General features: G+C 49.7%; 2 protein-coding genes across 10 annotated transcripts in view; one reads left to right on the forward strand and one right to left on the reverse strand.

Annotated features, from left to right (window-relative positions):
* The first annotated feature begins 750 nt into the window (after positions 1–750).
* LIG3 (DNA ligase 3) lies at positions 751–13,424 on the forward strand. Of its 2 annotated transcripts, XM_050321677.1 has the most exons (20): positions 756–855; positions 1,134–1,684; positions 2,127–2,255; positions 2,803–3,000; positions 3,443–3,594; positions 4,474–4,640; positions 5,302–5,379; positions 5,490–5,658; positions 6,297–6,452; positions 6,890–7,021; positions 7,784–7,863; positions 8,161–8,248; positions 8,733–8,810; positions 9,064–9,187; positions 9,521–9,663; positions 10,432–10,506; positions 10,746–10,892; positions 11,809–11,983; positions 12,688–12,779; positions 12,892–13,424. In XM_050321677.1, exons 2-20 carry the CDS (start codon positions 1,153–1,155, stop codon positions 13,126–13,128), a joined length of 2,952 nt encoding a protein of 983 aa, XP_050177634.1. In that variant the 5' UTR covers positions 756–855; positions 1,134–1,152; the 3' UTR covers positions 13,129–13,424. The 2 variants fall into 2 exon arrangements, with proteins under 2 accessions (XP_050177635.1, XP_050177634.1); XM_050321678.1 differs by lacking the exons at positions 12,688–12,779; positions 12,892–13,424 and adding an exon at positions 12,246–12,680 and having other exon boundaries at positions 751–855.
* A 654-nt stretch (positions 13,425–14,078) lies between these two features.
* The window catches only part of RFFL (ring finger and FYVE like domain containing E3 ubiquitin protein ligase), a 29,132-nt gene continuing 26,471 nt past the window's right edge, over positions 14,079–16,739 (reverse strand). For all 8 annotated transcript variants that reach the window (XM_050321680.1, XM_050321683.1, XM_050321684.1 and 5 more), the window contains one exon: positions 14,079–16,574. In XM_050321680.1, coding sequence (XP_050177637.1) covers positions 16,393–16,574 — 182 coding nt within the window. In that variant the 3' untranslated portion in view covers positions 14,079–16,392. The remainder of the gene's footprint in view (positions 16,575–16,739) is intronic.

The raw sequence follows: 16,739 nt of genomic DNA on the forward strand, positions 1-16,739 counted from the left end.
CAGGCCGAAGAGCAGCACCTCAGGGCTGTGCAGGATCAGTATGCACTGATGGAGGGCCCAGGCTGAGGGCCAGGTGACACAGCAGCACCTCAAACCTGCACCAACACGACCCAGCACTCCTGAAGGGTCAGTTCCATGAGGCTGGGGATTGGGAAGTGCCTCAAACCTGCACCAGCATCGTGAAGCGCTTTGGAGGGCAACGTGGTGCGGGCATGGACAGGGCATTCCCTCAGGGCCTGCCCCAACTCGATGTAGTGCTCTTGGAACGCTGAGTTTGGGAGGTCGGGATTAGGGAATCTCCTCAGGGCGGGACACGCAGGGCGCAGCGTTCCCGTGGATCCATCCGTGTGGTGGGGAACCGCCGCCACCTCAGGACAGGCAGCCGCCATCGCCTCAGGGCGGGATAGGCAGGGCACACACCCTGTGTGGCCTCAGGGCACTGACTGTGCACCGCCTCAGGGCACGGACCCTTCATCCCCTCAGGGACAGAACTCTGTACGCCCTCAAGGCACAGACTCTCCGTCCGTCCCTCCCTCCCCTCAGGGCACAGCCCCTGCGTCCCCTCACGGGGGGGACTCTCCCCCCTCCTCAGGTCGCGCTCTCGGCGCGTGCCCGGGGCGGGGCGGGGGGCGGGGTCCCGCGCGAGGCTCCGCCCGCCCGTTCGGCGCGGAAGGGGCGGGGCCCGGCCCGGCGCGCGCGCCCGTTCCTGTACGGAAGCCGGGCGGGCCGTGCCGTGTGCCGGGGCCGCCCCGCGCTGAGGCGCCGCTGCTGTGGGAGGTGTGTGGGGGGGAAGGGGGTCCCGGCGGTCACCGGACGGAACGGGCAGGGCGGCGCGGCGGCGCCGTGAGGAGCTCGGTGAGCGGAGATGGGCGCGGGGGGAGCGGCCTGGGGCGTGCGGCGGCGGGAGGCCGCGGTTGGGCAGCGCGGGAAAGCGGCGGGGAGGAGTGTGAGGGGGAAGGGGCTGAGGGCGGGCTGAGAGAGGGGAGGGGGTTGTGGGGTCGCGGTGCGGGCTGTGGGGGTTTGGGCGGTGAGGGGGGCTCGGCGGGGCTGTGAGGCCGCTGTGGAGCAGGGAGGGCCGAGGGGCTCCCGGCGGAGGCAGGGGGTGCTCAGTCGGTGCCTCCCCTGTCGCGCAGCTCTCCCCGCACGGACTGGATGCCCACGGGCTGCAGGGCTCTCTCACACGCCGCCCGGGCCCTCAGCGGGGGCGCGGGGTTGTTCTCCCCCCTCTCACGGGTCTGCTTGCCCAGAGCCTTCTCCTGCTGCGCGGGACTCAGCGCCGGGCGCTGGTGCCAGCTGCTGTCACAGCCCGCGTCCCTGCGGGGCGGCGGGGCCGGGGCTTTCCCCTTCTCGCTGTTGCTGAGCCCGTGGCCGCGCCCGGCCTGCACGGCCGCGGGGGACATGGCCGAGCAGAGGTACTGCGTGGACTACGCCAAGCGCGGCACGGCCGGCTGCAAGAAGTGCAAGGAGAAGATCGTGAAGGGCGTGTGCCGCATCGGGAAGATTGTCCCCAACCCTTTCACGGAGTCCGGCGGGGACATGAAGGAGTGGTACCACGTCAAGTGCATGTTTGAGAAGCTGGACAAGGCCCGGGCCACCACCAAGAAAATCGAGGACATCACGGACTTGGAGGGGTGGGAAGAGCTGCAGGATGAGGATAAAGAATTAATCAACAAGCACATCTCAGGTGAGGCACGAGGCAGCATCTGGGTTGCTGTTCTACTTACTTTCAAGTTATGCCACCCACCTGTGCCTTTACCACGAAGTGGGTAGTGCTGCTCCAACCTCTGTCTCAGCCCTGTAGGAAAGGGAAGAAGTAGTCACTTCTACAGAGGCACCTCTTGATTCATTTGTCACTACTGATTGTGCAGAATATCTAAGTGGTTTAATTCACGGGCAGATAAAACCCAGGAGAAAGCATCAGTTGTTTAGCACTTTCATCTTTTTCCACGATCTTTAGTAAATTACATATTCTTTTAACTTGTGTTATCTGAAAAATGTCCATTTATTTTTTTCCTTCTCCAATTCTCAGTTCTTTTAAGACTTTGTTATCAGTATATCATAGGTAATATGTTGAGAGATGTGTGAGATTATTTTTGACTGCCTGTTTGAACCTTGCTGGTTTGCAGAAGCCAATTCCAAGGCTGGAAGTACCCCAAAGAAAAAGGTGATAGTCCAGGCTAAACTCACTGCCACAGGACAACTGACTACAAAAGATCTTGCCAGTCCATCACCAAAGAAGTTCTCTGGCTTCACAGGTAAGACTTAAACTGATTCTGGAATATCAGTTTCTTCTAATAAGGGTTTTAACTTGGCTCAGATCAGTAGTTTTTTATCTGTAGCTCCAAACCATCCAGAGCACAAGTAGCCACAACACAGCCAGAGAGATCAGGATGTTGATGGTAGGAGAAAAAGATGGACATTTTTCCCCCCCATTTTAGAAATGATTTTATGAAAACATCCTGCCATGAAGAGCAAAGGCTTATAAAGTAGAGGTAAAACTCAGGCATCTGCCAACTGGAACTCCTACTCACCATGATTTAATCATACTTGTCTGGTAGAATTAAGGCCCAGAAAATTTTTGTTTCATGTAAAAAATAAAAGTAATTAAAAAATAGTTGGGGTTGTTTTTTTTATGATAATAAAATGTGAAGTCACAAATTTTGGGACAGCACACGTCATTATCTGTTCTGAAGCTTTTCCAGCATGCTGGGAATATTCTCAGCTTGCCAAGCAGAGGTGTCTTCAAAGTTTGCACTGTGTTGTACTTGTTAAAGAAAGCAACTTGTTCTGTGTTTGATGCAGCCAAGCCAAAGAATTCAGAAGCTGTCTCTGCAAACTCTTCCCACAAGTCCAGCCTGTCTGCAGCCAGGTGTGATCCCAAGCACAAGGACTGTTTGCTGCGGGAGTTCCGGAAGGTCTGTGCCATGGTGGCTGAGAAGCCAAGCTACAATGTGAAAACACAGATCATCCAGGACTTCCTGAGGAAGGGATCTGGAGGAGGTACAGTCCCTGCTTGGAATTCTCAGTGTTTGAAAGCCCTGTCAAAGTCAACCTCAGGGTTTTAGTTCAAAAAGGAAAGGTGAAGTCAAATTGGGTTGCTGTGCGGTTCCAGCTGTGTGCTGTGGTGATTTCTGAGCCGTGGAGATAATGTTTGCAAACTGTTTAAGTGACAAATTTAGACCAGAATGTCTCACTCTGGTGTTGTAGGGAATGTTCTTAGGTGCCAAATTTAGTGCTGAGATCACATTTGGAGGAAAACAGTGGTTATTGCCCCTAAAAAAATTCTCCTTTCACGTGAAACAGAGAACAGAATGCTGCAAAGAGGAAGGCCCAGCTGTGGGTTTCATCCCCAGGGTCATGCAAATGGGCACAACCAACCAGAGCCTGTATGTGCAAATAAATTATCACACTTATAATGGCCTGTGCTTTTTATTTTCCCCAGATGGTTTTCATGGTGATGTATACTTGACCATTAAGCTGCTGTTACCGGGTGTCATTAAAACAGTTTACAACTTGAATGATAAGCAGATTGTGAAGCTGTTCAGTAGGATTTTTAACTGCAACCAAGACGAAATGGTCCGGGACCTGGAGCAGGTGAGTACAGGCAGCAGTTCTCTGCATTTCAGTCTTTGGTTATGGAAATTCTGTAATGCTTTGGGTTTTTTATTCCTATTTTAAAATGTTGGCTTGACTGTTAGAATGGGAGCTGGTGGTTTATTTTGTTTTTTTCTTGGCTTTAGCAGTTTTCAGGGCATTTTCTGCCATCTGGAAGCTTTAGAAAATCATTTTTTAGTAGAAAAGATACAAATTCACCTATATTAAATCCAACTTTAGAAAGCAAGGCTAAAATATCTGAGCAAGTTAGGCTGCATCTGTTTGTCTAAACTGTTTTGTCTGGCACATTCTTATGATGGATTCATATTATTCTTTTTGTAACATCACCTATCAAAAACTAGGATTCAATTAAGATCTGTCACTGTGAGCTGCAGTTGGTGGATACAATTAAGCTACACTGGTGCAGTTGCAAGTGCTCACCTGTGCATGGAATCCCTGTGCACAGGAGCTGGGGACTGACTCTGCATGCTCTGATTCATTGCACGATGGGGAAAATGAGTGAATTAGATAATTGAGGTAATTCTTTTATCAACATACTGCCTTCTAGTGACATCAGTAGCCTCTTTCAGATCCTTGGATTTACAGGTGGATTCATCCTGAGGAAATAAGGGGTCTGTGATGCTGCAGTGAGAAATAGAGCCATCAGATGATGTTGGTACCTGAACTTAACCTCTTTTAGCAAATGAAACAGCTGAGCAGCTTTGTTCTGTGTCGTGACAGCTTCTTTGAATGTTTGATTCCAAATTCTTCATGCAATCCCAGCATCATTCCTGTCCTTTATCCTGGTTACTGCAATCATGCTGATCCCCAGTGGCATCCCCACTCTGATCCACACCCTCATTTTGGTTTTGGAGACAGGGAGATGTTTCCGAGACCATCCGCATCTTCTTCGAACAGAGCAAGACTTGTCCTCCAGCAGCCAAAAGCCTCCTGACCATCCAGGAGGTCGATGAATTCCTAATCCAGCTCTCAAAGCTCACTAAGGAGGATGACCAGCAAAGTGTGCTGCAGCAGATCAGTCGCAGGTAAGGGAAGCAGTCGGCCTCTGGAGGTTTGTCCTGCCACTAGGAGTGGTTACCTTGGGATCACAGGCTGGAATAGGTGAGAAGTTAATCACAAGCCACGGAAACTGAACTTAATTAACATCCATAAGCCACTGTTAGTGGTGTGATTGAGACACCTTGACTGCTGACCAGCAGTAGAGAATGTGTATGGCTCCTGTTCTTGCCAGAGAAATTCATCCTTGCCTGTCAAGATGCTGTTCAATCAGTACCAAATAAGTGACTTGCAGAACAACTACCTTAATGGTGTTTAGCTGTTAATTAAGTTGCTTTTTCTAGATATGTTGGGAAATGCAATTAAGACGTGTTAAAGATTCTTGGTCTGGCTCGGTTCGTGTTGATTTGAGGCACTTAAGCTTGATGCATTAATTAAATACATTTTGGATGGTACATCAACACTGAGGCAGAATTAATACTGGCATTCAGACATAAAGATCCTAAAAAGCCTTTTGGACGTTCTCTTGTGCCTCTGAGGTGTCATTAGTAATGTGTGCCCTCATTTGAGTTTAAACCCTCTGTAAGGGGAGGACCTTTCCTTTTAAAGAGATCTGGCTCGGTTTCTTCAGCTGGAAAGTGGGCTCAGTTCAATGTCCACCACTGCTGAATCTTCTCTTTCGTTCTTCAGGTGTACAGGCAACGACCTGAAATGCATCATCCGGCTAATTAAGCACGACCTGAAAATGAATGCTGGAGCGAAGCACGTGTAAGTCTGACGTTCATTGCGAGATAAAACCAGAAACGCTCGTTTCATCAGCCGGGAGCAGCAGACCTGATGCTGATCCGCCTTCCCCTCCCCTCCCCGCTTTGTCCCAGGCTGGACGCGCTGGATCCCAACGCCTACGAGGCGTTCAAGGCGTCGCGGAACCTGCAGGACGTGGTGGAGCGGGTGCTGCAGAACCAGCAGGAGGCCGAGAAGGTGCCGGGGCTGAAGCGAACGCTGAGCGTGCAGGCCTCGCTCATGACCCCCGTGCAGCCCATGCTGGTACGTTGGCTCCCCTCCAGCCCAGCGAGAGGTGGAGCTCTGGAGCGCTGGCAGAGACCCTCCCCTGGAGGGATCAGCAGCTGGAGAAGTGGCTGTGGGCACTGTGAGCTCGTAGTGCTGATTTTTGTTTGATGCCATTTCGTAAAGCATCTACCAAGGGGCCAATATTCGGTGTACTCAGTCCTTGCACCTTCAGTGCCACTGCCAAGATAAAATCGTGACTTGCTTTTAAAAGTGACTTCTACATTTTGTTTGCTGTCCTTCCAGAAGTTGATCCTTTCTCTAGAAATACTGTTAGCTTTTCACTGGGTTAGAGATTCAAATAAGTTTGGCTTTTTGTTTGAACGAATCAGAGTTAAATATTTACTTCTGGGCTGAGTGCACTCCTGCAAAAAGCACAGTGCTTACACCTTTAAGTGTTTGGAGGAGATAAGCACTGAAAAGCTGTAATTATCTGGGCATATGCAGATGATTCTAAGTAAATGACTAATTAAGAAAAGAAGAACTTGGACTAACTATCAGAGACTCTGTACAAAAATATTTACAAGGGAATTGGTAGTTCCTTCGTGAACTTAGGGAAAAGTATCTTTATTTTCCAATGTATCACCTGAGATTGTGTCTTCTCTCTCCCCCTGAAGGCTGAAGCCTGCAAGTCCATCGAGTATGCCATGAAGAAGTGCCCCAATGGCATGTACGCCGAGATCAAATATGATGGGGAGAGGGTGCAGGTCCACAAAAACGGGGATCACTTCAACTACTTCAGCAGGAGCCTCAAACCCGTCCTGCCTCACAAAGTAAGCACCTGTACCCTGCTTGTGCCAGCTCCTCAACTGGATTCCACTATAGTTCCTTTCTGTAGGCAAGGAGGATTCCTTCTCTTGTAAACTTATTTCTAATTTATCTAGGTATTTGGAATCTGGAAAAGCAACACTTGGTAGAATTGTAATCATTTTGGTGCACGTCAAGGGCTTGAATCTCAAGTTAAGCTGTCTGCCATAGAGGCCTCTTTATGAACTGCATTTTGGGAGCCTTGATGCCAGTTGGGTGACTTGGTTCTCTTCATTCAAGCCTCATCTTTTTATTTGTAGGCTGTGCTGTGTGTACCACAGTAAAGCTAGTGCAGATATGCCCACATGTGCCTCAGACACTTCTGGAGAAAACACCTTCATTGGAGTGAGTCCTTCTCTTCAGCCAACAGACTTCTTTTTCTTTTCTTTTTTATTTTCCCAAGGTAGCCCATTTTAAGGACTTCATTCCCCAGGCTTTCCCTGGTGGGCAGAGTATGATCCTGGATTCAGAAGTTCTTCTAATTGACAACAAAACTGGCAAACCACTTCCTTTCGGGACTCTGGGTGTGCACAAGGTAAAAGAAATTAAATAAACCCCCCTTTGTTGTGGTTGGAGGCTCTTATTCTGCTGACTTAGAGGCACCAGTATTTTGTCACAGGGTAATTTCAGAGCTCTGGTGCTTGCTGGAGCATCTGGTTAATAAACAAGATAATTGAGAAGGCTGATATTAATGGAAAACTACTGCTCTAATACAATTGATTTTATATTAACATGATCACTGGCAGGACAGTAAGAAAACTTCAGCTCCAGATAAATATTAAAAAAATCTTTGGGAAATCTTGCTATTCTGTGATTGCTCAAGCCAGGATAAGCAGAGTGGGAGCCCACAGTGATGCAGAGTATTTAATCCATGTGATTGCTGTGTAGAGCTTGTGTCTGGACTAAATGGGGGTGAGGAAGAGGACAGTAAAGTGAAAATTAAACTCTAAGGGCTTAGGTTAGAAGTAGCCATTAATCTGAGGTCTCTAGAAATTTGCTGGGTTTTGTTGCAGCAGCAGTGACAGATGTTGCATTGCCCCAGGTCATTAATATTTGTGGCATTACTTCCCTGTCACCAGGAAATTAACGTGTTTTATCTCCTTAGTTTGTGCTTTGACACATTCAGTCTAAATCTTAATTCTCAGAATGCTCCTGCCTATTAGACGAGGCCCAAGCTTATCCTAACTAAAATATTATGGAGATAAAAATGCACCCTTTTGTTTCTGTTGCTTTTCTGAACCTCCTTGTTGCCGCTTGCTGTGACTGCAGGTTTCTTTTAACGGATCTTGTCTTCCAGAAAGCTGCCTTCCAAGATGCCAACGTTTGCCTGTTTGTGTTTGACTGCATCTACTTCAACAACATCAGCCTGATGGACAGGTGTGTCTCTGGCAGGTGTGAGAGTGGCCTGACTGGTTTCCCAGCACGAAACCACCAGTGCAGAGGCACCAGGTCACTTTGGCTGTCAGACTGGCCACTCACCCTGTAAAATTGCTCCTGCATGGGAGGGTCCTTGCTGTGCCAAAGAGTTTCACTACAGAGCTCCATCTTGCTCTGCACTTCCAGAATATTGGAGTCAGCTGCATTTCAGATAAATCGGGTGTGGCTCAGTTCCAGCTCATCTTATGTTCATGTTAAAGTTGCTGCTTGTCCCTGATTACCCATTTTCTGGTTTAGGCCTCTGTGTGAACGTCGCAAGTTCCTCCACGACAACATGGTGGAAATCCCCAACCGGATCCTGTTCTCGGAGATGAAGCACGTCACGGTGAGCTCAGCGTTCACTCCCCGTGGCTGCAGTGCTCCTCAGCACATGGCCTTTCTTAGGACTGTGTCTGCAAATTCACCCTGTCAGAGTGGTTCTACTCCTGCTCTGATTTGTGTAGCACCTGGGGTTTGGTGGAGAACGTTTGGATGTTTTGGGCAGAGAAAACATTTGGGGAGGAAGAAGGTTCATAGGTCCCAAGGCAGGTGGGTAGAGAAGGAAACAGGTGCTGCTGCCTGAGAAAATCTGATCATGAGCATGTGGGACATCTCTGAGGGGTACTTCTAACAAGCCAAGCCTTCTCTTCTTGGAGAAGTCACTGAATGTGCAGCAGAGAGATCGTGTAGGGGATCCTCCTTGGAAAACTGCTATTAAGTTGCCGGTTCCACTCTTCAGTTGCTTTGGGTTTAGTGCACCACTGCTCTAAACAGAAAGCCTGGAGACCCTTTGGCAGTGCTGAGCTCACCACGATTCCTCTCCTTTTCAGAAAGCTTCAGATCTGGCCGACATGATCACCCGAGTGATCCGTGAGGGCCTGGAGGGACTGGTGTTGAAAGATATAAAGGCAAGTTCCCATTTACTCTTTACTGGGGTGTGCTGGGAATTGGGCAATAACAACAGAATCTGTGGGTGAAGCTCACAAGGCTGAGCCCTCTTGGAACATGCCTGGGTTTTGTGGATGTTGACATCCAATCCAGGTTGTTCCTTACACTGCTGTGCTCAGGAGCTGCTGGGCTGGATTAAGGCAAGGGCTGTTTGAGGAGCTGCTGCCCACCAGGTGACCTCTCTGAGGGGGCCTCTTGCCTTGCTTTGCACAGGGAAATTATGAACCAGGCAAACGACACTGGCTGAAGGTGAAGAAGGACTATCTCAACGAGGGGGCCATGGCTGACACTGCTGACCTGGTGGTGCTGGGAGCTTTCTACGGACAAGGCAGTAAAGGCAAGTCTGGAGCTGGCTTACATTGGAGATCTGTCAGTTCAGGAAACTCCCAGGCTTTTTCCTCTTCCTGCCAGAATGAGACTGGCTGTACAGTGATTATGTGCTGCAGCCCATCAGGTGCTGGGCTGAGTTCACTGTGGGGTGTTTGGCACAGCAGGGCTGGAGGTGCTGGGCTGGGCTCCTCAGTTTTTGGGAACCAATGCCCTGGAGCCATCACAGCCCAGCTCCCTTTGCCACCCAAAGGTGCAAGAGGAGCTTGGCTCCTTAACTTCACTTTTTGAAAAGCTGTGGCTTCTCCTGTAGATGTGACCCACCCTACTCTTCCCTGTGCAGGGGGGATGATGTCCATCTTCCTCATGGGCTGCTACGATCCCAAGAGTGAGAAGTGGTGCACTGTGACCAAGTGCTCCGGCGGCCACGACGATGCCACCTTGGCGCGTCTGCAGACGGAGCTGGACATGGTGAAGATCAGCAAGGTGAGAGGGGCTCTGGGGTGGAGGGGAGCAAAGGGATGCTCAGCAAAGGGCTGAGCTGGTGCTGAGGGGCTGGTTAAATGCTGGTTTAACTGCTCTGCCGGGAAGGAACAAGAGTTAAAGCAGATAAACCGCTCTGACACAAGTGAGGTGTCAGCACAGCCAGCTCCTGATGAGGCACTGCCTGGGATTTGTACTCAGACACTGAGTGGGAAGCCAGGCACCATCTGTCTCCTGCCTGGACAGAGTTTTATTGGGAAGGGTACCAATTTTGAGGGGCATATTGCAATTGGCAAAGACAGTCACTAGATGGGGCTGCGGGAGAGAAGAGCTCAAGTCAGACTTAATGCTCCATAACCTGGTGAGTTGGAGTTCAGACGTTTCTGACTGGCTTATTCATGTGAGGAATCTTACTTTTCAAGATCTGACAAATAAACAGAGTATTTTAATATTTACATGACATCCTGAAGGCCATTTGCATCAGGCTTATAGAATCTTTAAAAATGGGTAGTTTTACATAAATCACAATTGGAGCAACGGTGTTATTGTTTCACATGCAAATGACAGGAATTGAGAGCTGTGTTCCAGGTAATATCTGGGATTTTCTAGGTGAGAGAGACTGCTGCAGATCAGGCTAAAGCAAGTTTCATCCAGGCAAAGGCAATGTAATACCTGTATAATAATTTACTTCTAGGTTATGTTTCAGCAATTCTTATAGTAGTAGGTTCATATATAAGTGCTATTATTTTGGGTCTGTGCTTTAATTAACAGGATCCTAGTAAAATTCCACGGTGGCTAAAAATAAACAAAATCTACTACCCAGACTTCATTGTCCCAGATCCAAAGGTAGGTGCTGTCGTAGTCATTTAACTCCATTTCCCAGCCCTGACATAACAATCTGTTTCATGTCCTTTAAGGACATGATCCTTAGTGAAGGATCTTTGACTTAGTGGGAAAAGTAGGTTTTTCTAATTAAGGTGATCCAGAGGGTCCGTTTGTGTATATGGAACGGGGAGGGGGGTTATTGATCAGTTGTTTCATGGGAGAACAGGAATGTGATGTGACCTCCTCCCTGGTGTGTTCAGAAAGCCCCAGTGTGGGAGATCACGGGGGCCGAGTTCTCCAAGGCCGAGGCCCACACTGCGGACGGGATCTCCATCCGCTTCCCGCGCTGCACCCGCATCCGGGACGACAAGGACTGGCAAACGGCCACCAACCTGCAGCAGCTCAAGGTGAGCTAACAGTGCTGCTGCACACGCTGGGCTGTGGGCTCAGAATGCAGGTTTGGGTAGCGGGGTATGAGGTGAAGGCACCTCCCACGTGGTTCCCTTTTCTCAGGCCGCTCGCTGGGTCGCTGTGACGGGAATGTCACTCTGTCACGGGGTCTCTCGAGTCTCCCAAGCTGTTGTGTTGTGCCCTGTCAGGAAAGTCTGTGCTGGCAGTTGGTTGTATCAGCTCCTGTAACACCCCCTGGTGAGGAATTGCCTTCCTCAAGGAGGTGGCCTTTATTCTCTTTAGGGTCATTCAGTTTCCCAATTGGGAGATCATTTGGGAAGTGGCTGTGGATAACCCAGCCCAGTCTGGGGGCAGGTGGGAGCCAGCCAGGACCCTTGGGCTGCACCCACCCACTCCTCCTCCTCTGCTGATGCAACTGTCCTGGTGCCAGCCCTGCAGTGAGCCGGGGGTGAGCTCTGAGCTCAGGTAGTTCCTGCAGTCTGGGCTGTCCTCACACAGCCCTGGGGGTGCTGGCAGCAGCTGCCAGTGCTTGTTGTGCCATGGAAACCAGGAGTGATCCACCCCCCTGCTGTCCTTTAGCCTGTGCAGGTAGGGGAGGGAGAGGCACAGTACCCTCTGCAGCTGGGCTGTTCCAGGGAGAGCAGTAGGCGCTGTTCATCCCTCAGGCTCTGATGAATTAGTGTGTCTTGCTGTGCAGCAGATGATGGGGATGTGGCTTTTGATTCCTCCCTGTGTGATTTCCCTTCGTGCCAAGCAGAGGGGTGGAATGCTGACAGGGAAATGGCTACAAAGAGGTGCGGGAGAAAAATCACCTGAGCAAACATTCAGGATGGGAACAAACAAGAGGAGTCCCTGTAACTCCAGTTACAACTCCTGTCTGCTCAGACATTCACGCTCTGTTTTGGGGGGCAGGAGCTGTACCAACTCTCCAAGGAGAAGGCTGATTTCAGCGTTGGTGCTGGGGAGGAGGATGAGTCCACAGCTGGCAGCAGTGGAGAGAATGAGGGGAACTCCAGGTCTTCCACACCTCACAGCAGTATTAAAACCCCCCCGAACAAGTCCCCTGCAAAAGCCCAGAAGCCAGAAGGTAAGATGGTGTTCCCAGGAGAGGAACACTGGGGGGTGTGCTCTGTGTTTGGGGCAGGCTGGGTCAGGATCTTTGCCTTCTGTCAGAGGCTTGAGGCTCCCACAGCACCTTCCATGTGCATGTCAGGGAGAATGGGCAAAGCTCTTCAGACCCTTAGTTTGGCCTGTGCTATTCCCAGCATGGATTGAATAGCCACAGCTCGGAGGTGTGCTGGGATTGGGAAAAGATGGATGGAAGCAGCACTGATGGATGCCATTTTTAGGTTGGTGTTCCCTGCTCCTGTTCCTGCACGTCACATGCCCTTTGGTTAGATGTTTTGGCCATGAACCAGTATTTAATTTTATTTGGATGGAATTCATGCATGTAATGGGACACCTGCATGGAGGTGATTTCCAGGTAAATGGAGTTTGTGTTTGTCACTGGGGATCAACGTGAAGCAAATTGCTGAGCAGTTTCAAGAAGGATAGTGTGGTGACAGCACAGAGGGCAGGTGGCAGCAGCATCCTGGAAATGAGGGCAGGAGGTTCCCCCCACACCATTTACAGTAGAAAAATGTGTCTTACTTGTTACATTCTAATCCATGGATTTCCCAGAAAGAGGGAAGGAAACTTTTCCATTTTACTGTCTTCACTCTCTCCCCCCATGTTAATACACAACTAGTATCTGGACAGAGCACAGGAATGAGACAAGTGTTTTGTTTTTAGACAGCAAAGCAATCCTTGAATCCCCTCAAAAATCCGAGGAGAAACGAGGGGAGAAGAGAAAAGCATCGGAGATGGAGGACAACGGCAAAAAGGTACAGTGGGCAGGACAGCAACCTCTGTGGGGTGGGAGGAGGCTGAGGCAGTTGCGTCGTCTGCTCACTTTTGCCTTGCACCTGGAAATTCATCCGTCCTTCCCTCCCTCAGCACCCACTGCTGGACATTTTCACGGGGGTGAGGCTGTACCTGCCGCCCTCCGTGCGGGACTTCGACAAACTGCGGCGCTACTTCATCGCCTACGACGGGGACCTGGTGACAGAGTTTGACGCGGCCTCGGCCACCCACGTCATCGGGGACACTGGTGACAACCCTGGTGCTCAGCGTGTCTCTCCCAGGTGGATCTGGGAATGCATCCGGAAGAGGAGGCTGGTGGCCCCGTGCTAGTGGGGCGGTGACACTCCTGCCACGGGAGCAGCCCAGAACTAGGTAGGTGGAAGGAAAGGTGCAGTTGTGGACAGACATGAAATGCCAGCAGAGGTGCTTACAAAGATCCACAGCAACCCTATGGAATAAATTAACTCTCTGAAGAAATGTCACTGCTGAATCCCATTTTCCTGCCCATACTGTAGACACCCCTGCCCTCGCCCGGGTGCTGGGTTAGTCTGCTCGGGTTTTTAAAGTTTGGGTATTTTTATAGATAAAGAAATAAAACTGAAGCAGTTTTTCCTTTGCTCTCAGGACTTATTTTCCAAAGGTTATTCTCTGCCTGGACAGGAAAACAGACCACCCACTGTGTGAAAGTGTTGGCTGCTGTGCCAGCACAATTTTGCTGTGTGGGTACAACTTACACAGAGGTCACGTGTCCTTCTCCTCCTGGTTTTGCCTTTTCTCTCCTGTCCCTGACACTCCACTCGGGGCTGCAAGAGGAGCATTTACACCTTGGTGTAGGTTTCCATATTAAAACCAGGACACCAAATAAGCTTCTGTTAGAGCAGCTCCTGTGGCATTATCCAAGTATCCTCCTGGAGGGTTTGTCTCCCAGGATCTGTTGCTCCCGTGCTCTGCTATTCATGTTGCAACAAGTACAAGCTGAGAAAGGAACTCCACTACCTCGATCTTTTTAGGATAACTGAGACCTCCTGGGAATGTTCAAAACTACTGCAAGTGCTTGAATATTAATGAAATAAGGAGGGGGAAGTTGGAAATAGTTATTGCTTTTAACTGCTTTGCAAATGGCCACGTGCATTTGTTGTCAGGTAACTTTTCTCCTTCAACCTCCTCTCTACTTTGTACCCCCCACTAACAATATTTGAGCAGTTCCTGGCTGAGGTTCAGCAGCAGCTGCAGGATCTGTGCTTTCTCCCCACCTGTTGTAACAGAGTCAGAAACAAAGGTAACTAAATCACATTTCAACTTTATTATAAAATTATAAACCAAACTTCTGTACCAAAACTAGTAAGTTTAACCGTCATAGTACCAAGAGGATTTAACAGAGAATAACATGCCCTTTCAAGTAGAATATTAACTTTTAAAGTCTTTAAACAATGTACAGTGTACATAAAGCACATAAATATTTCCATTTACTTTATTAGTTCAGAATATTATATTCCTTTGCATCATTTATCAGTTTCCTCCAGATTTTGATTTTTCCTTGAAAAACAAGTCACACCTATCCAGAAGTAGAGAACCCACTTTTGCAAGGGAAATAAGAAGAGTCCTCCCTTCAGAAAGCACATTTTGGAGTCACTGGGTGTATCTTCTCATCCCTGAAATTTCAGGCATTGATCTGCAACTTGATTTATCTGCTGTAGAAAGTAAACCTACCCTCTACAAGGCAAAGCACATCTGTCCATAGGAGAATAATCTTCTTCCTGCTAAATTCCCCCAGCCCTGAGTTTATTGAAAAATATGACATGAATTTTCACAGTGAACTTACTAAATTCAGCACTTTGTGTATTCCTGCACCTCCTGGAGTCCCTGTGCCCTCCCCAGGAGTAAACACAGTCACTGCTTACCTGCCTTTAACGCAATGTGTGGAACTGTACCAGTTCTTTCTCACGCTGGAACCTGTTAAACCTTAAGCTAAAGGTTAAAGAACAACTTGACCAGGCAAAGAGGTAAAACTTGGTGTTTAGTTCAGTAAACTGCAGCAGCTGCTGCCTTTTGGTGGAGTTCTGAGACCACCTCAGCACTGCAGGGGTTCTGCTGCCTCCTCAGCCACAGATTCCTCACCTCAGGTGCTTTCTTGGCTCCAGCAGAGCACAGACCCTGCACTCCTGCAGCTGCATTGCTGCTCATGCAACAGTCCCTGGCAAAAACACACAGTTAAATTTGCTGTTGACATTGTTATCACTCACTGCACAAGGAGCTTTGCTGCTGTTCCTGCAGCTGCCCTTCCAGTGCTCCCACAACTGGGATTTGTGCTGTTCCCTGCTGGCAGCCAGGCCAGCAGTGTCTGAACATGGAGTGATCACCTCTCCCCAGAGCCAGACAGCACAGCCCTGCAGCAGGAGATTCCCAGCTCCACAAATGCCTTGGAATGAGTGCACGATCCCATGGTGATGGAAACTTAAGGCATGAGGATTCTGAAGCTTGGCTGTGCAGCAGCCAAACACACTAAGAGGAAAATACACGAGTTACAATCATCTCTGGCAAGTCCTTCCACCTGCACACGCTGCCCAGGAGAGCTGTGAGGGCCTGCAGCTGTCAGGGATCACAGCAGGGACCCTCACCAGCAGGAAGGACAAAATAACTTGCTTTTGATAGACAGCCTGAAGGGAACAGAACTGAAAAACACCCCAGGAGGAGGGGGGGAAGCTGACCTGCAGTGGTGATTGCTCATGGCTTTCTTCCACGATTCCCTTCTGAAAATAAAAAGTCACCTGTACTTAAATATGATTGTGTAGCAGTAGAGGCCTCACTGCTGTCCAGCTGAGTGGTTCCCTCACTAAACCCTCAGGAAGATTCAAGCCTTGGATTCGTAGCTCTTCCAGCAAGTGAAGGCAGTTCAGTTTGTGCTGGGAAGCCTGTGGAGTCAAAGCACTCATCAACAACCAAACCAGACACCTCCCTCCCCGTGGCACAAACGAGAACCACCACACAGGCCAGGCTGGATGCTCACAGAGCCTCCCTCCCAACAGTCCTCAACAATACAAAGGCAACCTTCATATAAAATGATACATTTTTCCATAATTGCACTAGGCTGGAATCAGGGAAAGCGGAGGCATTCTGCCTGTCCTGCAAGCATAACATGGTTTTACATTAAATTAAAAATAAAATTAACAAGCACAGTGACATTTTAAATCTTTGAAAACCAAGCTGTTGCTGGGTGTAGCCTGAGCAGCAAAACAAAGGACACTTTTTGAGACCCCAGTTCACTTTTATTATTCAGAGGAAAATACAAAGCCTCTGGAGCTGATCTTTGTGGTGGAAAGCCGAGCATCCATCTGTCCCCAGCAGAGAGGATCGAGTTATCCTGGGAGGTGGGCGGTTCATGACTGCTGGCACTGAGCTCCAAGGAGTGCAGGCACTGTGGTGTAAAGCACGATGGTGGGAAGAGCGGGGTCGGGCGTGGCTTGAGCAGGACGGTTTTCCCCAAGGCTTCCTCCTTCCCTCCCTTCCAGCGGGGTCTGTTTGTAACTACTTGTAGCGATGTGGGCCGTTTCCCTGGCAGCAGAGGAGGCTTCAGGGCACCCCCAGCCCCCCCAGTTATGTCCTGAAGACGTGCACGGCCCTGATGACGTACTGGCGGCAGATGGGACACTCGCTCATCCGCTTCCCGCACTTGGTGCACGTCACCATGTGCCCACATTCCAGCAGGACACAGTCAATGGGAGCATCCATGCAGATCCTGCACAGGTTGTCCTCGCTGCTGGGCTGCCCAGCACCACCTGAGGGGACACGAGACCACGGCTTGGTGACACAGAGGGAGGTGTGTTGGGTTTGTGTGAGCCCAGCGGGCTCTACTGAGGGGCTTCCCTAATGGAAATTTGCACATGGAAGGGCTGCAAAAGAACCCCCACCCCTTGTGTCTGTATCTGCTCCATCAGAAGTTT

Source organism: Myiozetetes cayanensis, unplaced genomic scaffold (genome assembly GCF_022539395.1).
Source record: "Myiozetetes cayanensis isolate MyiCay16 unplaced genomic scaffold, myiCay2020 scf27, whole genome shotgun sequence".
Taxonomy (NCBI): Eukaryota; Metazoa; Chordata; class Aves; order Passeriformes; family Tyrannidae; genus Myiozetetes; species Myiozetetes cayanensis.